This window comes from Pipra filicauda, unplaced genomic scaffold (assembly GCF_003945595.2).
Source record: "Pipra filicauda isolate LSUMZ 115617 unplaced genomic scaffold, ASM394559v2 scaffold7_size6619720_pilon, whole genome shotgun sequence".
Lineage (NCBI taxonomy): Eukaryota > Metazoa > Chordata > Aves > Passeriformes > Pipridae > Pipra > Pipra filicauda.
Genome location: NW_024104976.1, coordinates 6,568,396 through 6,590,151, shown reverse-complemented (window position 1 = coordinate 6,590,151; position 21,756 = coordinate 6,568,396). Strand labels below are relative to the sequence as shown.

The 21,756-nt window shown below is 56.1% G+C and overlaps 4 protein-coding genes and 1 non-coding gene across 7 annotated transcripts; 3 read left to right on the top strand and 2 right to left on the bottom strand.

Moving 5' to 3' along the window:
• Positions 1 to 443: 443 nt before the first annotated feature.
• On the top strand, positions 444 to 2,980 carry RPS17 (ribosomal protein S17). Its single transcript, XM_027741836.2, has 5 exons — positions 444 to 475; positions 679 to 830; positions 1,226 to 1,331; positions 2,403 to 2,468; positions 2,854 to 2,980. The coding sequence occupies exons 1-5, from the start codon at positions 473 to 475 to the stop codon at positions 2,932 to 2,934; spliced, it is 408 nt and encodes a 135-aa protein (XP_027597637.1). The 5' UTR covers positions 444 to 472; the 3' UTR covers positions 2,935 to 2,980.
• Positions 951 to 1,079, top strand: LOC113998827. The gene has a single exon (XR_003544624.2). It is a non-coding gene; the product is annotated as a small nucleolar RNA SNORA71 (small nucleolar RNA).
• Positions 2,981 to 3,417: 437 nt separating the features above from the next.
• On the bottom strand, positions 3,418 to 7,949 carry TERB2 (telomere repeat binding bouquet formation protein 2). 3 transcript variants are annotated; one of them, XM_027741833.2, is made up of 7 exons: positions 7,864 to 7,949; positions 7,074 to 7,155; positions 5,714 to 5,859; positions 4,907 to 4,965; positions 4,022 to 4,110; positions 3,823 to 3,911; positions 3,418 to 3,748 (listed from the first exon to the last, which is right to left on the bottom strand). In XM_027741833.2, exons 1-7 carry the CDS (start codon positions 7,925 to 7,927, stop codon positions 3,603 to 3,605), a joined length of 675 nt encoding a protein of 224 aa, XP_027597634.1. In that variant the 5' UTR covers positions 7,928 to 7,949; the 3' UTR covers positions 3,418 to 3,602. The 3 variants fall into 3 exon arrangements, with proteins under 3 accessions (XP_027597634.1, XP_039246057.1, XP_027597635.1); XM_039390123.1 differs by having other exon boundaries at positions 3,823 to 3,908; XM_027741834.2 differs by lacking the exon at positions 7,864 to 7,949 and adding an exon at positions 7,671 to 7,820.
• A 1,744-nt stretch (positions 7,950 to 9,693) lies between these two features.
• On the bottom strand, positions 9,694 to 12,362 carry B2M (beta-2-microglobulin). Its single transcript, XM_027741847.2, has 4 exons — positions 12,279 to 12,362; positions 11,834 to 12,112; positions 11,345 to 11,380; positions 9,694 to 10,144 (listed from the first exon to the last, which is right to left on the bottom strand). Exons 1-3 carry the CDS (start codon positions 12,349 to 12,351, stop codon positions 11,367 to 11,369), a joined length of 366 nt encoding a protein of 121 aa, XP_027597648.1. The 5' UTR covers positions 12,352 to 12,362; the 3' UTR covers positions 9,694 to 10,144; positions 11,345 to 11,366.
• Positions 12,363 to 13,843: 1,481 nt separating this feature from the next.
• PATL2 (PAT1 homolog 2) lies at positions 13,844 to 20,417 on the top strand. Its single transcript, XM_039390084.1, has 20 exons — positions 13,844 to 13,947; positions 14,458 to 14,641; positions 15,422 to 15,521; positions 15,647 to 15,942; positions 16,063 to 16,131; positions 16,243 to 16,308; positions 16,681 to 16,848; positions 16,964 to 17,053; positions 17,248 to 17,402; positions 17,494 to 17,577; positions 17,660 to 17,798; positions 17,907 to 18,027; positions 18,105 to 18,202; positions 18,529 to 18,573; positions 18,727 to 18,863; positions 19,101 to 19,260; positions 19,530 to 19,670; positions 19,751 to 19,848; positions 19,926 to 20,075; positions 20,283 to 20,417. Exons 1-20 carry the CDS (start codon positions 13,844 to 13,846, stop codon positions 20,320 to 20,322), a joined length of 2,445 nt encoding a protein of 814 aa, XP_039246018.1. The 3' UTR covers positions 20,323 to 20,417.
• The last annotated feature ends 1,339 nt before the right edge of the window (positions 20,418 to 21,756 follow it).

Sequence of the window (21,756 nt, the reverse complement as noted above, 5' to 3'; positions counted from 1 at the left end):
TGGGTGGCACCCTCGGGTGCCCCATGTCCTTGGAGGGTTTGGGGGGGGGGGGGGTAAGGTATTAGGCTCCTTTCTTGTGCCCCCTTCCAACTCTGCAGCCACCTGGGTGTGGTCACCCCTCCTTTGGGGCTGTGTGATGCGAGTTCGTGGGTGCTCTATGTCTTTCATCGCAGCCTATCCTGGGATGTTTTGGTGCCCCAGAACGGCCTCCTGGGCGGCTCCATCCCGCCCTGGGGACACGGAGCGGTGCTGGGCAGTCCGGGTGCGACCTCGGGGCCGAGCGGGGCGGGCGGCGCTGGGACCCTGCGGAGCCCCCGGGCCTGAGCCGCGCCCACCCAGCCATAGCCACGCCCCGTAGCCACGCCCACGGCACCCCTGTGGACACCCTCCGAACCGCCAGGGGGCGCTGTGCGTGCTGTGCGCTTCCGCCGCCTCCCGCCACCTCCGGTCTCTTTGCGCGGCCGCCGCCGACATGGTGGGTCCGGGCCCCGCCATCCATCGCCATCTGCCCGCCGGGCTGCGGTGGGAGCGGCGGCGGGGACCCCGCAGGGACCGGGGGGAGCGGGGCGAGGGGCTGCGGGGGGCGGCGGGCGGTGGGATGGCCCGGGGAGGGGGCGCTGGGTGGGGAGGCGCTGGGCCCGGGCTCGGCGGGGCCTGACCAGTGCCGGCCCCGCGCAGGGACGCGTCCGGACGAAGACGGTGAAGAAGGCGGCGCGGGTGATCATCGAGAAGTACTACACGCGCCTGGGGAACGACTTCCACACCAACAAGCGCGTGTGCGAGGAGATCGCCATCATCCCCAGCAAGAAGCTGCGCAACAAGATCGCGGGGTGAGGAACGGGGGCGTTCTGGGTTTGGGCACTGAGGGTGTCCCGGGGGGTTCGAGCACGGGAAGGTTCCGGGTGGGGTTTGGGCACTAAGGGGTGTCCCGGGGGGAGGTTAGGGCCAGGCCCTGCATTCGAAAGTGATCACGGTCCCGCCCGTGGCCGGGTCATCGATAGTGCAGGGAGAGGAGCGCGAGAGCTTTCCCGTGTTTGGGGGGGTCCCTGTCCCCCCCCAAACCCTGTTGCTGTCGGACAGTTCGTCTCTGATGTCCCCCGGAGGTGGCGGTACATCGCCGGGGTGGGCGGTGACAGCTCCATCTCCTCATCCCGCCGCGGTTGGGGGTGTGAAGAAGGGTGGCGGGAGCCCCGGGGAAGCCCTGGACACCCCCATGTCCCCACAGGTATGTCACCCACCTGATGAAGCGAATCCAGAGGGGACCCGTCCGCGGCATCTCCATCAAACTGCAGGAGGAGGAGAGGGAGAGAAGGGACAACTACGTCCCCGAGGTGAGGCTCTGCCGTTGCTCCCTCCTGCCTCGGCACATCTCAATCAATAGGTCCAGATTCCTTTAAAAAAACCCTCAGCTCAGGGAGGGTTTGGATCAAGGGGGTTGAGGTGGAGCCCTCCAAACCTACTGCTTCGGGTGGGAAAGGCAGCTGGTTTCTTGCATTTTGGTTTTCCTAACTTTAAAAAGGGGGGGAAAAACCAACTTGTTGGGAGGCAGGAGAGTATTTCAGAGCGGCTGGAAACCTGCCCTGCAGCCAGTGTTGCTGGAGAGGAGGAATTGGTGGCACCCCTTCCCCTTAGCCCTGTGCTCCAAAGATCCCAACTATCACCTGGGCGAGGCGCTCCAAGAGCATTCCCTGTGTTCTAGGGGCTTGATCCCGTTGCTCCCAAATCCGGTGGCCTTCAGGCACAGTGCATTTTACCCCTCTCCCAGATCTCCCTGGTGGGCTCCTGGCAGAGCTGCTGGTTTCTGTGCTGCACAAACCTCGGTGGTGCCAGGGTGTGGTTACCTTTGTATCCAAAGGTTGTAGGGAAGGGACTCCAAGCAGGGAAGGAGCATCCCTGCTGCAGCTGTTGGCACAGTGTCAGCTGAACTTGCACTGTTTCTTAGAAAAATCACGGTGCGATGTAGCTCTTGGGGAAGGAAACCCATGGCGATGGAGGTTTGGGGTCCAGAGAGGGCTGGAGGAAGTTTCTCTGGGATTAAAGAGCAGGAGAGTGTAGGTGTGGAGGTGGGACACACTGTGGGCTACTACTGGTCACGGCCAGAACCGGCGCAGTTGCAGGCCTAACCCCAGCTCCTCAGCAGCCTTGGCCTGGAGCATACTGGGCCTTGGTTTTCCAGGGATTTGCCGTAAAACAGGCTCTTCTGTCATACTGTGGCCTCTCACCATGTTCTGTCAAGAGAGCTGGGCTCCATTGGGGTCCTCTTGGCTCTGCTGCTTGAGCCCTTCCCCAGAGTGGGCAGAGAGATCCTTTCTGTGATGGGATGGGACCGGAGTGGCTGTGGGGACACCCGGGGGGTAGTGGGGCTTTATCAAACCACATCTCTGTTTCCCCTCCGTCCCCAGGTCTCTGCCCTTGACCAGGAGATCATTGAAGTGGACCCAGACACCAAGGAAATGCTGAAGCTCCTGGTGAGTGGCCTCAGTTATCCCCTGCATGGTCGGTGGCATGTCCTTGGCACTGCTCCCACTCGTGTTGGCTAAAGGCTCCATCACTGGACACATGGTGGGGGTCCCTCTACCCTGGGTCCTGTGGGCAGGTTAATTCCTATATGGCTTTTGGGAGGGGAGGGAGAGACATGGTGGCTTTGCCATGGGCAGGGTGGGTGTGCTCCTTGCCCTCCCCTCCAAGGATTCCCTCACCATTGTACTGATCTCCGGAGTGGGGCGATCTCCCCCTCTTTAGGAGACTTGAATTCCCCCATGGTGCTGCCACAGCACCTTCTCGTTCCCCACCCTCAGTGGTCACTGGGCAGGGTCCTGTTGCTGATCCTGTTGTTCCCGTGTTGTTTTCCAGGACTTTGGCAGCCTGTCCAACCTGCAGGTGACACAGCCCACAGTGGGGATGAACTTCAAGACGCCCCGAGGAGCGCTCTGAGTCCGTCCCTGTGTGTCGCTTTTCCAATAAACGTGAGGAAACCACCTCAGCCTGCCTGGTCTTTGGACACCTGTGTCCCTGGGGATGAGGGAGGGCGGGTTCTCAGGTGCAGAGGACTCAGCACCTTCCTGTTTGCGGCATCTTCTTGAGTTCTTTTCTGGCTGCTTGGGGTGTGCAGAGTGGTATTTTAGAGGCTCTCCTGCTTTTGGGACCATGGGAGAGAATGACCGTGGTGGCTCCTTGGAGCTTCTGGGAACATGTGGTTCCCTGAGCAGGCAGCCCACGGTCAGGCTGTGCCAGAATTAAAGCTGCTTTTTATAACCCCGCTGGTCACTTTTAAGTGCTTAAATGAAAGGGAAAAGTCTTACAGTTACTTGATAAAATAAAAGCAAAGAGACCTCGATGTGTCCTTCCAAGGAAAACTGTTCACAGCCATAGCTTAAACCCCCCTCCTGTTAGGAATAAAATGAAAAAAGATTTGTGTTTTGGAGAGAAATGTTTGTATTTGTGTTTGTTGTGAAATTTAGGTAGTTACTTGAAATATTTGCAGTAAATTTAACAAGTGTTTGAATACACATTGAACATGTTGAGCTGCAGTCGGATAATTTATAAATCCTCTCTGGCAGCTCTTAAATAGGGAAGTTTTTGCTGCTCCAGCCACCTATGCATTACAATTTCCTCTTCATTTTGGTCTTCCTCTCACAGTAAATGCTAATTTTGGTTTGAACCCAGTAGGCCGTGTAGCCTGACGTGCCAGGGATGAAGTCATGGAGCTCCCCTTCATATTTCTTCATGTCCCGGGAGGAGGTGTAGCCTGTGCAGGGAAAACAGGCTCACTGGGGTCCCTGCTCCCCCCCTCCATCCACAGGCTTTTCCAGGTGTATTTACCTGTCACCATGTTATTCATTGGGTATTTCTGGAGGGCACGGTATGGAAATTCCCCCTGAGAAGGTGCTTCAGAGCCTGTTTCTTCGCTGCTGTATCAGGGTGGGGGCAAAAAACATTCTGTGTGTTAGTTCCTGTGCACTGGGATCGCTTGGAATTTGGGGAGGGTGTCCAAAATCCACCATCCAGGGTGGGAAAATACCTCTTGTCCAGGTCTAGTGCTTCCCCCTCAGGTTCTTCCTCACAGCCATTTCTTACCGCCTCCGCTTCCTCTGTTGGATTTCCGTTGGGCTGTGAAAATCAGCACAGGGTTGAGTTAAAATGGTGCCCTTGGTCCCCCCCCCGAGCACCTGGGAAACGCTCCAGGAATGGAATTGTTAGGACTTGTGATTTCAGGTGTAATTTAGAGTTTAATTTTAGGTCTAAGCACATTTTCGCTTCAAAAGTGCTGGGAAGTTGCTTTGAAAGGAGAGGGGGCACAAATGAGAGGGAAAATGCACCAAAGGGTTGAGCTCTGCCTGTGGCAATCAGTGTCCCTGGAACGGTGAGTTGGGCATGTGTCTGAGCAAGGTTTTCCTTGGCCCTCCTTTTGTTATTAATGTATTTATAAAAACACTTATTATCCTTTACAGACATGGCCAGACTAAGTTATAACCGAGTTTTCTCCTCTAATGTTCTTTCTGCCTGATCTAACTACTTCCTTAAACACTTCCTGAGTTGCCTGCCCCTTTTTCCCAAGATGGCACACCCTCCTTTTTTTCCCCTAAGTTCCTGTGAAAGCTCCCTGCTCAGCCAGGCCCATCTTAAAGAATGTCCAGCTTTCATCAGTCCCTTTGTTTTTAAGGTCAGCTTTCCAAGGGACTTTCCAAGCTGTCAACCCTCTGGAAATCCAGGGTAGAGGTTTTGTTGTTGACTTTATGGAGTACTAAAAACTCCCATCATTTTGTGGTTGCTGTGCCTCCAGCTGTTTATACGAGACTTGATCCTGTGTGTGGGCTGAGGGTCTGGGATGAAAACCAGGCTCCCTGGAGTTGATACAACCCTTATTTTTTTAAGCCACACGTGTAATATGAATTTCTCATCTTACCTTTTCTTCAAGGACATTCACCTGTTCCCAAATAAAACAGCCGATTTTCCTTCTGATTTCTGCCAAGAACAACAAAACAAATGACTGAGAGCATCACATAATGGGACTGTGGCCTTGCTGCCTGAGCAAGGCCCTGCAGGTGCCTCCGAGGACAACAAGGCCAAAGTGCAAGGTCCTGCCTCTGGGCAAGGGCAATTCCAAGCACAAATCCAGGCTGGGGGAATGGATTGAGCACAGCCCTGAGGAGAAGGACTTGGTGGAGGAGGAGCTGGATCTGCCCCAGTTGTGTGAGCTGGCACCAAGAAACCCCCTGTGCCCTGGGCTGATCCCACAGTGTGGGAAGCAGAGGAGGGGGGGGATTCTGCCCCCTCAGGTGAGACCCCACCTGTAATGCTGCTTCCAGCTCTGGGGTCCATTAGATTAGAGATTCAGCAGAAATTTTTCACTGTGAGAGTGGTGAAGCCCTGGCACAGGTTGCCCAGAGAAGCTATGGCTGTCCCAACCCTGGAAGTGCCTAAACCCATGTTGGACAGGGCTTGGAGCAACCTGGTCTAGTGGAAGCTGTCCCTGCCAGTGGCAGAGGGTGGAATGAGATAAGCTTTAAGGTCCCTTCCAACCCCAAACCATTCTGTGATTCTATGATAATAGATGGAGCATAAGCTGCCTCCGGGGAGGAAGAGCCACTAGAGCAGAAGTAAATTCCCTCCCTGCAGAGAAGTAACTGATGGTCCTGGTTTGCAAGAAGGCTGAGCTCATGGGGAAATCCCCTGGCGGGAAAACCCAGATGGATTTTTTTTTTTCCCTGACCTTCTTGCAGGCAGGCAGGGGGCAGGATGAAGTGGCCCAGAACCACCGAAGGCTTCTCCATGGCGCCAGCACGCTCACATGCCGAGAGGTAACAGGAGTGAAAGACTGTGGCTCTGCCCTCCAAGTATCTGAGGCTCTCGTGTATGCTGGAAGAGAAAAAGAGAGCTGGTTTCCAAAGGTGAACCTGGAAACAAACCAAAACCAGAAAGTTTAGAGGGATGCTGTCATTAAAACCAGCCTGCTCTGGTATTTTTGCCAAAAGCACTTAATTTTCTGTGATTTTCTACCTATGGGATTCCAGCTGCCAGCAGCCTGAAGGAAGGAGACCATGGACTGGGTAAGCATATTTGTAGGGATTAAGTGGCCCCACTCTGCTCTTGAGGTGAAACTCCTTTAGGGAGGGCAAAAACCTGACTTTCCTTTATTTATTCTTCTCCCTGCTGGTCCCTGCTCACACAGCTGAGCAAAGAATGGTGGGTGGAGGGTGCTCAAGTCCTCACCGTCCTCCTTAGAGGGGAACTAAATCTTGTTTGCTGGGTTTAACGGTATGGATAATGATTACATTTTCCCCAAGAAATTATCTAAGTACATAGATTGAATATGTATTTTATACATATTTACGCAATATATAGTTATATATAATTCCCCTGGGGGAACAGTGCAGTCAGGCAGGAAGTGTGGCAGAAGGAATGTTGTTATTCCGGGTTTCTCGGGATTCCCCTCTTGCGCAGCTCGAGCGGGTGGCTGAAGGATTCCAAAAGTCTAAGCCAGTTCTAAGCATTGGTGTGTTAAAAAGAAGCTGCTTAATCCAGCCTAGCAAAGCCTGCTGGAAGCATCGCAGCACCCTTTACCATAAATATATCTACATGACAGTAAATAATATTCACTGGTATTGAGGAAGTGAGAAGTCTTTCCCTACATTTGTACGAATGTTCTGGAACTCTCTAATCTTTTATATTAAGCATTTCTGCCCTTTCCCAGCCATTTTTACCCCATGGTTCCTTTCAGAGTTAACTCACACCAGCTTTTTACCTCTGGGTTCCTTCCTTGGGGATGGTGTCACTTCTGTTTTAGACCCTGTTTTTCCAGCAGATAATTCACAGGCAGTGAGAAACCAGTACAATTAGTGTCATTTATATCAGAGTTAAGCCCAGCTCAACACATGGATGTTTTTTTTCTGTTCTGTCTGCTTACAGTGTAGCATGGATGTGAGTTTCCCGACTCCACCAGGCAGTAAAACCCCGGCAGATCCCTACCAAAACTTTAAAAACACCCCGCTGACTTTTATAGGATGTCAGTATCCAGGAAATACTTCCCACTAAATACATTAAAGCCATAGACAAATGCTTCCATAACCCACCTGCGTGTGTCGGGGTGGGTGGCATCGCTGCTGAAGAGGTACTCGGCATCCAGCCAGTCGGTCAGTGCCCCTCCGCCGGCCACTGTGGGAGGACAGGGGGTGAGGGGAGGGTGGGCATCCCAGAGGGTTCCCACTTCGGGGTGACCTGTAATGGGGATGTCTGGTTGTGGGGCTGCAGGGATGGGGCCTGTAGTGGGAGCTGTGGTGGCCCTGCCATGGCTGTGGGACTCCCACTGCCCCACTGAGGGTTCAGGGCTTTTCCTCAGTGTGGGAGCACCATGGGCTGCGCTGGTACAGGTGGAGCTGACCAAACCCATGCTCTGCCTGCTGTGGGGGGCTCAGACCCACCGAGGGGTGACAGGGCTGTGTCTCCACTGCTGTGCCATTAATGAGGGGTGACGGGGCTGTGTTCCCCTCTCATCCCCACTGAGGGTGCTGAGGCTGTACCCCCACCAAGGGGTGATGGGGTCATGCCCCCTCCCCACCCTCATCCCCACTGATGGGTGGCAGAGTTGTGTGCCTACTGCTCTGCCCCACTGAGGGGTGATGAAGCTGTGCCCCCCTCCTCATCCCCATTGAGAGGTGACAAGACTGTACCCCTCCTGCTCTGCCCTGCCGAGGGCTGATGGGGCTGCACCCTCATCAAGGGGTGATCGGGCTGTGCCCCCCCTCCTCAGTCCCTACTGAGGGGTGACGGGGCTGTGTTCCCCTCTCCATCCCCCCGCGGGCTCCTGCCGGCTCGATGCCGCCGGGAGTCCCTCCGGGGTTTTCCGCCGCCGGTTCCCCTCACCCCAGAGCCCCCGCGGGCCGGGGCTGACGCTCTGCGAGAACCAGGCACGGCGGCCTCGGAACATCGCGGCGGGACAGCCCTGAGGGGAGGCGAGACAGCCCTGAGGGGAGGCGGGAGGAGCCTGAGAGGCGACAGTGGCGGGAAACCCCGGCGGGGGGACGGGGGGGAGGAAACGTCATGGAGCTGTGCCAGGGGAAGTTGAGGCTGGGTATCAGGGAAAAATTCTTCCCCCAGAGGGTGGTCGGGCACTGAACAGGCTCTCCAGGGCAGCGGTCACAGCCCCAAACCTATCAGATCTCAAGGAGCTTTTGGACGACGCCTTCGGGCACAGGGTGGGATTGTTGGGGTGCCCCGTGCACTCAAGCCCTGTGGATCCTACGTTGTTCTAGAAGTTTTTCTCCCAAAACCACACTTATTTTGTTTACTCAGGAAACAGCTGGCTTGCAGCAGATTTGCTTGCATTTTATAAGGCAAAAACGAGGCTTGTTTCATGCTTCAAACTTCCCAAGATATCTCTCAGGATATCTGGTCTGCTGGGAACTGCCGATGAAGAGCCAGCAGCAGTGACATATCTTGGAACCCCAAGGATGCTGGATAAAACAGAGAAGGTGTTTCCAGGTACTGAAATCCAGATCAGCCTCTAGGATGGTCATGTGTTGTTCTCCCACAGACAGGGGATTTTTCAGTAAACCATCAAAACATTTCCTAAGTAAGACCAGAAAAATGCCAGACATGCAATGAGGGCAAAGACTTCCCCAGTGTGGGAAGATGCTGACACATCCTTTGGAGACAGGTTGTCCCACATTGCCTCCACAGTGTCTTCAGCTTCCGCAGTCGATTCCACTTGTGTACTAATTAGGATGAAGATTTCCTGGTGGAGGGGCTACCAGCCATTATTCTCTAATGCTCTTGATAGTAAAGGTGGAGCCAAGGTGGTGGAAAGCACATTGGTGGCCCTTTGTGATACAGAAGGAGCCCAGAACATGCTCCACAGCTCCTTGGGCTCACGCAGCAGATTGAGCTGCTCTGCAGGGGTCTCTGGGGGAGAAGTCCAAAGCTTTTCCTCCTTCCCAGACCATCTTCTCCCACACAAGGACCACTGCTGGGACTGGCACAGTCCCTGGCCAGTCCCCTGTGTGGTGGCTCTGGTAGGTCCTGCTGTCCCATGCTGGGTGACAAGCCCTGTACACGACCACCCAGTTGTGACCACCTCACCTCTCTTGGTTTTGTTTTGAACACTCTGATGAGCCCAAATGGATCACCATAACCAGGCCCTGCATCCCAGCAACCTCCCACTCAGATGCTGGAACGCAGTTATAATGAAAAACTACAGAACAAGATCCCTCAAAAATCTCAAGTGGGTGTTCTGCATCACAGCAGATCTTAATATATCAAGATGAGACGTGCAACCCCCTGTCTCCAGGGACCCTTGTTCACATACGCAAGATCCACACTGGTCAGATTCACCTCACTCCAACACTCCTCAAGCAATCACACTGATTTCTTCAGAAAATAGAAGCAGGGTGATGGGAATAGCACCGGTTTTGGGTACTGGCATCAACCCCCCATGATATGACAGATAACTGGCAGGGTCAGCCACAGAGAACAGAAAAACAGAACTGAAGTTTGATGACGCACACTTTCCCCAGGCTCAGCTTTACACCCCACACCCCAAGATGCATGATCTGAAGTTCTCCCCCTTGGAGTGGGCACCATTCCCTGTCCCTCACTCTGTGTCCCGCCCCACATCTTCAAGGTTTCTTAACCCCTTTTTTTAAACCTTATTCCTTCCCTTCGGAGCGGCACAGGAGCCTCTAACCAGGCAGATACCACATTAACCAAAAAAATCTTTAATTCTTTTTTTCTATTGATGGAAAAGTGTTTTTACACCTTCTCAGTAGGATAAAAAAGCACAACTGAGCACCAAGGCCACCAGGCTCCAGATTCACTCACAATCCAGTGGCCACTGGAGCCCTTGAAATTAGCTCAGGTTGTCCAATGATTCTGAAAAAAACCATTTAAATGGCTAGAATTTTATTAAGGTAAAAATCCTGTACAATTTTGAGCACTTTAGAGCTAAAATTGTTTTTAAGCAGTAATGTAGGCATTTATAGCTACATGCTCAAAAAGCCTCCAGAGCTCCCTTTTTGCTTCATGTAAAAGATATTTTGACAAGCATTATTAAAGAATTCCTTGAAGCAAGATAATCACTCTTGTGGTTATGATGAAGACTGGACGCAAGCTTGAGAAGACTTTGATTTGCAAGAAGAATTTTTCAGACCTGCATAGAGAAAGGAGATGGACATCAATCACTCTGGTCACAGCTTCAACTATAATTATTTTAGGAGTCAAAAATGGTTTCCTCAAGAGCACTCTTGACTGCAGCATCTCAGCTGCAGGCACAGACCCCCCTTCTGGTGAGATAAAACTCCTGCAGAAACTGCTTTTCTGTCCCTTCCTTGGTGGGGTTCAGAGTTCAACAAGTCAAGAGGATCCTTGTTCTCCACCCCAGCTTATCCTGCTCTCAGCTCCTCCACCCCAGCTCAGTAAATCCTTGTCACCAGACTCCAGTGAGTCCATGTCCCACCTCCAGCCAAGGCTGGCATCCGTCACCATCGGTGACCTCCAGGCTGATGTCCCACTAACCTAAGCCACGATGCCACTTGGGCACAGCACATCTCAGACCCTGCCCTGAGGCCAGGTTCCCCTCCCCGCTGCCCAAAAGCAAGCAACAAACCAGATGAGTGGCCATATACAACTTTGTAGAGCTCTACAAGAGTAGGGGCATTTCAAGTGAGGTCCTGCCAAGGCTTGTCCTGGGCACAGTTAATCATTACCCAGCCTCTACCAGGGCACTTATCTAAGTCGTTTCAGCCAGCGTGTTACGTCAGCTGAGACACATATCTTCAGTTTTCTTCCGATCAAGGGTTGAATTGGAACTTCCCTGTTGCTAAATCCACATCAGTTACAAGAATATAGTCTGAAGAACATGGAACCCTCGAACTCTGAGACACTGGCAATAAATCCAAAACTGCTTCCAGTTTGTGCTTCACAAATCCCACATTGTGCTGCCTGTCTGCCACAGAGTTAACCAGCCTGCTTCCCCCAAGGCATGGGTCTCCAGGCACAGCAACTGCCTCCTCCCCAGAGAGGAAGTGGAACTGTGGGGCCTGAACAAGTATTAGAGGACGTGTGACAACTCTCAACGGTACTTGGCAGACACAGCAAAGACATGGAAGGTTTTCTCCAAGGGTCTCCTTTCTTTAGACTCCTGTAGGCAAGGGATGGCCGACAACAGGCCAAAATAGCGGGTAGAAGGAGTGTGGGGAGAGTCCCGTGCCCCAAATCAGCAGTAACATCATCTGCTTTTTGGGGATGGTTGCTTCTGTTCCTCAACTCTGCAAGTTACACACTCTCCCCCGTACAGAAATGGGTCCACATTCCCCTTACCAGCACAGAAAGCAGCACCAGCATAACTCACCATGGATTATCCCAGACACAGCTCAGAAGTCTGGTTCTGCAGGGAAGAAGGGTGGAGCGTTAGGCTTTGGGGCAAATGGCACCCCCTCCCGAGTACCCACAAGCCCACCCCTACTGGGTGTAACCAGAGATCTGCCCTCGGCTGGGTCGCCACCACAGTTCCCACTGCTGTGTCCTTTATATTCTGAAGGTAAAGCCCAAATCACTGTGTGACTCATCTAGGTGAGTTCACCAATATTGGACAACACAGCACCACCAAATCCCTACAGACAACACCAAGGCACTCCCACCCTGAATCCTTCATGGATATGTATAACAGCCTTTACAGCTGAAACCGAGTTAACTTTCCATCTCTAACACAAGACCTTCAAAACCCACCCTGCTATAACACCCTGCTTCCCAGAAAGAAGAAGAGAGACACCATGGATATAAACTAACAAGCTCCAGCACACAAACGGAAGCCGGAGGAAGGCGGCAGGGCAGAGCGTACCCCATCGGTAGATCCTCGGCTCCGACATGGTGGAATGCTCCACCCTGCAAGCAAAGGTGTCACCCCTCGTAGGGGTGAAGGGCACGTAGACCAGGCGCTGAAACTGCCACTTCTCGTTGAAGGACAAGTCCCCATACTGGACGCCGGTCATGGGCTCGCCGTTCTTCAGGAGTTCCACCTTGATCTTGGGTGGGTGAAATCCAGTAATGAAGCAGTGGAGGGTGTTCGCCTGTCCCTCCTCAGCGCGTGTACGGGCGTAGACTTCGACCTTCGGCGCCTCTGGAGAGGGGGGCGAGGGCGGTGTGAGAAGCGGGGCTACGCTGGGCATCGCGTTGATGCACCCACCCACCCCGACACGGTGACCGGACTCCCCGAGACCTGGGCCCCCCAGCCCCTCGCCCTCCCTGCCCCTCGCAGGACCCTTCACGCTGTCCCCGGCACTCACGATCGGCAGCGTCCCCCGGGCCGAGCAGGGCCAGCAGCACCAGGGCCGCGAACCCCACGACGCTCCGCTCCATCGCAGAGTCTTTCCCCGCGGCACCGACTGTCCCGCGCTACTCGCGCGCCGCCTTTTATATCCTCGGAAACCCGCGGCCAATCGAAGCGCGGAGCGCCTGTTGCGTCATCAGTCTCCGGGCAGAGAGGGAAAGCCGAGGTTGTGCGAGCCATCTGCGCGCCTGCGCACTGCGGGCAGAGCGGCCTGTGCGCTTTCGCTTTCGTTTCTGCGTTGGGGCGGGGAGCCCGGGGGGCGCCGGTCACCAGGGGCTGGACATGGGCCCGGGGGGGCACTGGCACCTGACTCGTACCTGCCACAGTGTGGCCACAGGCCCAGGGTAGTGATCACCCCCCTGTACTGTGCACTGCTGAGGTCACACCTCGAGTCCTGGGGTCAGTTCTGGGCCCTCGTGATGAGAAGGACATTGAGGAGCTGGAGCATGTCCAGAGGAGGGAACAGAGCTGCGGAAGGGTCTGGAGCACCACGAGTGGCTGAGGGAGCTGGGGGGGCTCAGCCTGGAGAAAAGGAGGCTCGGGGGGACCTTCTCGCTCTCTGCAACTCCCTGACAGCAGGGTGAAGCCAGAGGGAGTCAGGCTCTGCTCCTAGGGAACAAGGGACAGGACAAGAGAAAATGACCTCAAGTTGCACTAGGGGAGGTATAAGTTGAATATGACTGAAAACTTCTTCCCTGAACGGGCTGTCCAGCCCTGGCAGAGGCTGCCTAGGGCAGGGGTGGAGTCCCCATCCCTGGAAAGGTTTAAAAGTCGTGTGGATGTGGCACCTGGGGACATGGGTTAGTGATGATTTGGCAGTGCTGGGGGCATGGTTGGACTCGATGGTCTTAGATGGCTTTTCCAACCTAAATGAGGGTAAACCCCACCTCTTGCAGAAAACTTTGCATCCAGGGATCGTATTATGCCAACAGCCTACGCTGGCACAGCTCATCCACCTTCCTTTCCGAACCTCCCTGGAGGCCTGTGTGGAATGTCTCAGTCCAGTGGCTGTGGGATTAGGGATTTACTGTTGTTTGATGCAGCACAGACTCCCTGACATCAAGCACGAGAACCCCAAGGCCAAAGAACCAGGTTTTCTAGTGCCTTGGCTGGGAATGCTGCCGAGCAGTCTGGTAACATTGCTTGGAAAGGGGAAAAAAAAGGGAAAAGAAAGGAAAGTCATTACTAGTGGGGAGGAAACAGCAGCATTATAGGGGTCCTCTAACACTGGGCCCTTTAGGATTTGCTTTCTTAATACATCCCATTAAAACGTAAATTAAACAAATACAGCACTTATGGAGAACATCCCAAAGGCAGCAGGTAAATCAGGAGAGGACAAGCAAAGGAAAATTCTGAAAACACTTGTTATCAATCCCCACTGGCCCAGGCCCTGCTGGGTCTGTTGGCTGCCCGGTGAGTGGCACAGCAGCCACGTAGCTGAAAACACTCAGTGTTTTCACTGAGATAAGCAGAGCAGCTTCGGCCAGAACCTTTTCAGGGATCTCAGGGCTCCAGCCTGAGATGTCTAAGGGCTGTAATGGTGACAGAGCTGCCATCGAGGTAACTGCATTGGGAGTCACCACCCTGGTCCAGCCTGACCCACAGGCAAGTCTGACCCTGCTCAGGTGGGCAGTCGCCTTGGCTCAGAGAGGACTGATCACACAAAGAGCTGAGGGAAGGATGCGGATCCTTTCCCTGCCTTTTGGGATGTGAATCCCTGGCAACGACTCCACTGCAACCAGTGACACTCGTCAGACTTTCCCTGTAAAGAGAAGCTGAACCGCAACTCTTTTCCACATAATGTCTCGAAAAGGCTGCGGTGATTTGGTCAGAGCAGCCAAATCTTCCTCTTTTAGAGCATTTCTGCTTTTACTGGCAGACAGAATTATTTGGGAGTGGGTGACATGATCGAGGTGCTCCCAGCACTTGGGGTGTGTTGGGGGGGGGGGAAATGAGGGCACTCCGCTGTGCTTGGCAGGACACAATGATTCACAGTGTTAGCATTGACCCCTGTGCTTTCAAGCCCACATCTGTACATCTCCAGGGTGCTTCCAGCCGGACAGACCACATCACCACATCCAACTGGTTTTCCATAACTCCTCAGAGGGGTATCAGCTTGGAGAACACAATGGCAGGCAAGGAACAACGGGAGCAGTGGGAAAAGCAGAGTTGGGATGTTCTGTGCCCCAAGGGCCGCAGGTGAGGTCACTAAACCTCACCCTCCTCATCCTCATCCCTCGGCTTCATCCTCATCCACGCCAGTCGCGGGGGCATGCGCAGGGCTCGGCTGGGGGCCGCCATGCTGTACGGCAGGCACAGGTGAGGGGGCTCAGCCGGGCGCCGCCATGCTGTACGGCAGGCACAGGTGAGGGGGCTCAGACGGGCGCCGCCATGCTGTACGGCAGGCACAGGTGAGGGGGCTCAGCCGGGCGCCGCCATGCTGTACGGCAGGCACAGGTGAGGGGGCTCAGCCGGGCGCCGCCATGCTGTACGGCAGGCGCATGTCGGGGCGGGGGGGCGGCCCATAAAAGGCGGCGGCGGGAGCAGCGCGGCCCCGTAGAGGGACGCGGGACGAACGGAGGGCGGGAGGAGGAGGCACCGCGGGATGGCAGAGGGCGGCGAGCCCGTTGTGAGTGCCCGCCCTGCTCTGCTGCTCCCTCCCCGCGGCCGCTTCCTCACGTCTCGCCCCATCGGCGGTGCCCGTTCTCCCGGGGCTGGCTCTCCCCGGAGCGGTCGGTCGGTGCCGGAGCAGACACTGCTCTGGGAGTGCCGGTGCGGTGCTCGTCCCTGCCTTGTGCTCGCCTGCTTTTCGTGTCCTCGTAGCGGGCGGGGTGTTCCCTCTGAAGCCCAGTGTGTCTCAGCGCCAGCCGGGCTGGTGCCGTTCCGTACCGGCATCCGACTGTCCCGGCGGGCTGCGCCTGCGGGTCCTGCCCTCGCTGGCAGCGCCAGTGGCTCCCGTTCTTTCCTTTTCCAGCTGGGAGCCGTTGGGGCTGCCTGGCACCACCAGCGGGGTGGGGAGGAGGTTGGTGACCCCCCCACTTTGAGAGCGTGTTAGGGTTACTTCTCCCTTAGCGAGGACCCTGCTGCTTCCCATTCCAGATCCTCGAGGACTTCTTGCTGGTGGAAGATGCGCCTCTGCTGGAAATGGCTGAGGAGGATGAGGAGCTCGATCTGTACAACGAGATGACTTTTGGGTTAGGTAAGACCTCAGGGGAGCCCCAGTATCGGAGAGATCAGCCAGCCCCCAAAGGGGGAAGCAGGGACCCCCGTGGGCACTGCCCAGGCACTCACACACCCTGCTCTGCTCTGCTTGCCCGTTCCAAGACCAAGACTCCACACAGGACACCCCAAAACTCCTGGTGCCACGGAAGACGAGCCCAGTGGTGGCAGAGGAGACCGAAGTCGGGGATGAACCGGGGCCTGGAGCGGCTGAGCAGCCAGAGAAGCTGGGAGAGCCCCAGGAGGAAGGTGGGACAGAGCTGGAGGCGGAGCAGGTTGGCTCTGAGTTGGAGGAAGAGAAGGAGGAGCTGGGGACTGAAGAGCAGGAGCCCTGTGAGGAGCCCAATGACCTAGGAGACCCGGCAGTGATGAGAGCCGTGCAGAGCAAACCCACGCTGGAGGTGATGCGTGAGCGGAGGGGGGGTCCCCCTACTCCCCCCTTCATCCCCACTCCTGTGGGTCCTGCCCCACAGTGGGCACTGGGGGAGGGAGACGGACCTGTAACTCTTCTTTCCTTGCAGAGCCAGGACTCGGCAGTGCTGGACAGCAGGATTGGTGCTTGCTGGGCAGAGTTTGACAAGGAGGACATGGTAAAAATGTCCCTTCCCATCTGGTGATGGGGCTGAGCAGCCCCCGCAGTGTCCCCTGCCCCTCTCCTCCTGGTCCTCTTGCCCCATGCCCACCATCTCCCTGTCTTCCAGCTGACGATGGATCCTGCGACGTGGGGCTCCTGCCCTAGCAGTGTCTCACCTCACCATGTGCTGGAGGTGGGTACTGCCAGCCAGGCCCTCCTACCCTGGAACAAGGGTCACAAGGGGATTTGGGGTGACTGGGGAATCTCCATCACACCTCTGGAGGTGCATGGATGTGTCTTGGATGCCAAGGCTGTGGATGGAGGTGCCCACCCAAAGCAGAGCCTGGTTTTGAAGGCAAAACTGTTGAGTTTGGGGGGATTTGGACCCCCATGCTGGGTGTCCCCTTGGGCTCCCAGCTGCTCTGCAGTACTACAGTGGGAGCCCAGGTGGTGCATGGTCTGTTTGAGCAGTGACTGAAGGTTTTGGTGACCTGCCTAGTGCTGGGGAAACTAAACTGATCCCAGCTGGGCCCCATTCCCACCTGCTGCTGCCTCCTCCCTGCAGGATAAAGCCATCCTCCAGGTCCTGGAGAGGCCCCCATCATCCACCAACATGGCCTTTGACTTCCTTGGCTCCTGTGTGCAGAGGGGCTATGGGGACTCTCCCCAGCTCAAGCACCCTGACTTAAGACTGATGTCCCCCAAGTCCTTCCCCCAGCACTTCATCCAGCAGGTAACAGGTTGTAGGGGGGCTCTTGCATTCCCTCTTTCTCTGTCCTCCTGTCCCTGGAGGTGCAGCCTGGAAGACAGACTTGTCCCAGTGACACTTTCCATCTCCTGCCCTGCAGCAGGCACCTCTGATGCCTCCTCGCTCCCCGTGCCCCCCTCGGCCCTTCCCACCAGCTCGCAGGCCCCCTCCACTCTTCGCTTCCAACCAGGTAACGCTGTGGGCTGGGAGCCACCACCATGGCCCTGGAGCGGCAGGGGATGGGGACAGTGGCAGGTGTGGTGTGGTGCCAGAGGGTGGCCCCTGTGGGGATGGGAGCCAGAAGCCAGCACAGAGCTGGCTGACTTGTCCAGGGCGCTCAGAAGGGAAGGCTCAGACCCTTGATTGCATCTCTCTCCCTCTCAGACTGCAGGGTACACATCTCCAGCCCCTTTCCAGCCTGGGTCCCCCACCATGGACAGCCCACTGCAGCCCCTGGCCATGCACTTTGGGCCCATGTCTTCCTCCTTGGACCCTGCTCTCTTCTTCAGCCCCTCAGCCAACAGCCAGCTGAACCTCAGGTAGCAAGAGTGGGGTGTCTAGGTGGGACCCCACAAAGAAGCTGGAGGGTGTCCCGAGCCCCTCCCGACCCCTGTCTGGTCTCCCCTGCAGCATACCCAGCCACATGACCCAGCTGCACCCCCAGCACCAGCGGATCCTAACACAGCGGCAGCAGCAGGGCAGGCAGGCACAGAGGTATGAGGGGTCCCTGGGAAGCTGTGGGGTGCAGGGAGGGCTCTGGGCGGTCATAGCAGGCTGAGGTCTCTTCCTGTGCCAGTATTTCCCCCAAGAAGCCATGGTCTCCTAAAGTGGACCCTCATGCTGGGCTGATGACCTCCAAGGAGAAGGACTGGGTCATCAAGGTGGAGATGATCCAGCTGCAGAGTGAGAACATCGATGACGACTACTACTATCAGGTGAGCTCCTGCTGGCAGCACCTGCGGCTTGTTCTCCTCAGAGCTGGGCTTTGGGAGCCAGAGGAACCCTTCAGGGTGTTGGAGGGGACTCCTGGCCTGTTGTTGCAGTGGTACTACCACCGTCTGGAGCGCAGGCAGGCGGAGGAGGAGCTGCTGGGTGGGCGCAACAAGCTGGACACCCCCAAGCTGGTCACGCCGTTCATCCAGAAAGTGGAGACCTATGACTCTGGTGAGGGCTGGGGTGGGTGTTGGGGGCTGGGTGAGGGGCTGTGGCCATGGTCTCACCGTGTCCCCCCCCCCTCACAGTGGTGCGCATCGCCGGCTCGCTGGGCCAGGTTGCCGTGTCCACCTGTTACAGCCCTCGCCGGGCCATTGATGCTGTGCACCATGCCCTCGTGGAGGAGGTAGGTGAGGGGAAGCCAGGCTAGTTGGTGCCCTGAATTGCTGGGAATGCTGCTTTGCATCGTCCTGGACCATCGAACAGCTGTAGGAGCTGCCCCAGAGCAGTGGGATGGGGCACACAGTTAGAGGAGGTCCCACCTCAGCAGTGGCAGCTTGTCCCTGGCCAAGGGGTGGGATGGGGTTCTGGGCAATCATGGTCTCCCTGTGGGATCGCTCTGTGTCCTGAAGCCACCTCTGATCCCCAGGGAGCAGCTGGCCCAGCACTGGGCCAGCAGTGGTGTCTGGGACCAGCTGTAACTCTTGTGCCTTCCTTTCTCCCCTCCTGAAGGCTGCAGGGAGCCACCGGCTGCGGGCACTGCACAGGATCGAGAAGGTGAGCAAGCAATGATTTGGGGCAGGGTGGGATGGTCCAGATGCTCTATTTTTATCCAGGGATCTCCCAGTGGGACATCTACCTGGGCAGGGGCCTGGGTTACCAGTTGGTAGATGTTCCAAGCTTCTTCCTTACTGTGTGTTGTTTCTCCAGCTCTTCCTGCAGCTGCTGGAAGTGGAAGAGGCACAGCAGAAGATGTCCCTCACCCTGGGGGTGGAGCAGGAGCAGCAGAGCCAAGAAGTGGGGAGTCTCTACCATGCCTTGAAAATCAGGGCTTGCAACAACGAGGAGTGAGTCTGTGCTGAGGGGAGTGGGCAGCACAGCTTGGTCCTTGTGAATTTGAGATGGCCGTGGATGAGCAGGTCTGGGTGACGGGGAGTGTTGGATCCTGCCTGCTGTGTCACCCCGGCCTGTGCTGACCCTGCCTGGGAGCCTTGCCCTCCACTGGAGCTGATGCTCATCCTCTTGGATGGACAGAGATGCCCTAGGTCCCTCGGGATCTGTGCCAATGGAGCCTTCGTTCCCAGGGAGGCAGAGGATGAATTCCTGCAGCTGCTGTGTGTGCGGAAGGGCAAGAAGCTCGTGGCCCGGCTGCTGCCCCACCTGACCCGGGAGCAAGGGGAGAAGATCCTGCTGACCATCACTCACCACCTGCCCTTCCTCATGAAGAAGGATGTGCTGGATGAGGCAAGTACCTCCAGCCAGGGCAGGGATGGCCTAGGCTGCCTCCTTCCTCTTCTGCTTTCACTGGGGGGCACTCTGGGCAATGGGGGGCCCTGTCTTGTGGGGTTGATATGAGACAGGTGCCTCTTCCCTTCAGGGAGGAGGAGAAAGGTCTCCAGGAGGGGTTAAAGCAGTTGTGGTGGCAGTGTCCATCCCCACCAGGTGTTGGGATGGGGCTGTGGCTGTAAGGGGTTGAAGAGTCTGATTCCTGCTCTCCCCTCTGCCCTGCCCAGTCTCTCCCCCTGCTCTACAGCCCATTGAATGAGGTGGTGGGCAGGATGACCTTCAGCAAACTCATCGAGGTCCTGCAGGAGCTGACCCGGCCTCTGCCTGAGTGCCCTGAGCTCCCCCTCACCATGGCCTTGAAGAACCAGGTATGTGGCCCTGAGCCTTGTGGTGTCCCTGGGGTGCCACCACTGCTGGCTGTGATGTTCCTTCTGGTGCTTCCCTGCAGTTTGGGATCTCTTTGCTCTACTCCCTGCTGAGCCATGGGGAGAGGCTGCTGTCATCGGATGTGCCACTGGAACCGCGGAGTGGAGACTTTGAGGCGTGGTGAGGGGCTATGTGAGCTGTGGGGTGGGGGATCTGCCAGCCCATGGGGTGCTCACCCTCTGTGCCGGTACCTCCAGGACAGACACGGTGTACGTGGTGGCCCGGGAGCTGTCGCAGGTGCCCAAGGCCTTGCTGGTGGAGCCTCTTTTCTTACCCAGCAACCTTCTCTCGCTCTTCTGCCGCTACCTGGACAAGCAGACTGTCCACCACCTGGAAGCCAAGATGGAGTGAGTACTGCCTGGAATGGCTCCCTGCCTCTCCTGGGGATCCTCTTGGAGAGGAGGAGTGGGACAGCACTGGGGCCTCACTGCTTCCGTCCCCCTTTGGACTTAACTCCAGACCTCCATGGGGCTGACCTGATCCTTGTGCCTTTGCTCCTGCTTCTCTGGGGTGGGTCAACAACCTGATGCTCCAACCTCATCCTTCCCCTGCAGGTGCTCCCCGCTGCCATCGGAGGCTGCCATGTTATGCTGAGCCCCAGGAGTCGGGAAGGGGATCCGGGGCCGGTGGTGCTGGGAATGGGCAGGGCCCAATGCCATGGCTTTTGAGTTTGGAAGCAAACATTTATTTACCCTGGTGCAGGGCACTCTGGGTGATGTGGGCACTGGCAGGGCCAGCTCTGGAGGGCTGGTCCCACCCTACCCCTGTGCCTGGGAGCACAGGGAGGGTGTAACTTATTTTGGCTTCGTACCTGGCAATGGTGTCGAGTTCGGGGTCTGCACAGGGGCGCTGGGAGCACCTGGGGGGGGTGGAATTTGTGTATAGCACTTGGTATAAAATAAAAAGGTGATTAACCAGCTCCTCTGGCTCCTGTGGGCAGCTTCTGCTGGGTCCTGTGGGCATTGCTGCACATGGAGACCCCAGTCTGGAATGGTGGAGATCTGGTAAAGGGGGAGGAAAAGCATAGAGGGGGATGCTCAGAGTATGCAGGAGGAGGATAAAGGGGATGGAGGAGAAGGGAGTGCTTGGAGAGGGGATCAGAGGACCCATGTGGCTGGGGACAGAGGGGAGTGGAATGGGCTGGGAGAGAAGGAGTGTGGTGGGGAAGATGAGTCAGAGCAGGGGAAGAAAAGATCCGTGCAGGTACCTGGGAACACATAGAAAAGATATGGGGGATCTTAAACATCCATGGGTGGGTCATAAAGCACCTCTTGTCTCCAGTGAGCTCCCAAAGACTCTTTAGTCCTATGTCTTGCAATCAGGGCCACAGTAAAGTACCTTGAAGCATCTTTCTGAGCAATTTTGGCTACCCCAACCTGATTCTCACTCCTGCATCTAGACCTGAGCAGGTTCAGTTTCTGCTCCCACTGTAGGAATTTTTGTGGCTCCTGCCTGGCTTTATGCTGGGATTTCCCCCAGTCCTATGGGACATCTGAGACTGGGCCACCTCCACCTGCCCTGTGAGGTCTACACCTGACACCCCAAGCCTGGTGTGTATTTAGAAGAGATTTGCAGCAGAAAATTGTCTCATCCTTAGACTGCCCAAGCTCCAACCCAAGTAGGTAAAACTATCACTTTGAATGGGCATCTTTCAGGCATCAGATGGGGAATTTGCAGAAAATAAGGATGTGAGGGTTTGGGTGGGATTTATCTCCACTGCTTATCAAGGCAGCTTGGTTTCCTCTGCTTCAGAGTGCAAGGTCCAGCTGGAAGGATCTCTAGATCCTTTTGGCAGCTGTGTTTGTCATCCTGCTGCCTCTCCTGCTCATCTTAAAGGATGTGTATGCTCCTCATACTTCATCCTTGGGAAGTTTTTTGGGACAGCTGTGTTTCATCCCTAGCCATCCACTTCATAAGAGTGACACTGACAGGTTGTCCTCGTTCCCAACCCACTGAGGCAGTCCAGGAGGATGCCTGTGTGGGGTCCCACCTGACAGCCAAAGGATGGGCCTTGCTGTTACAAATCTC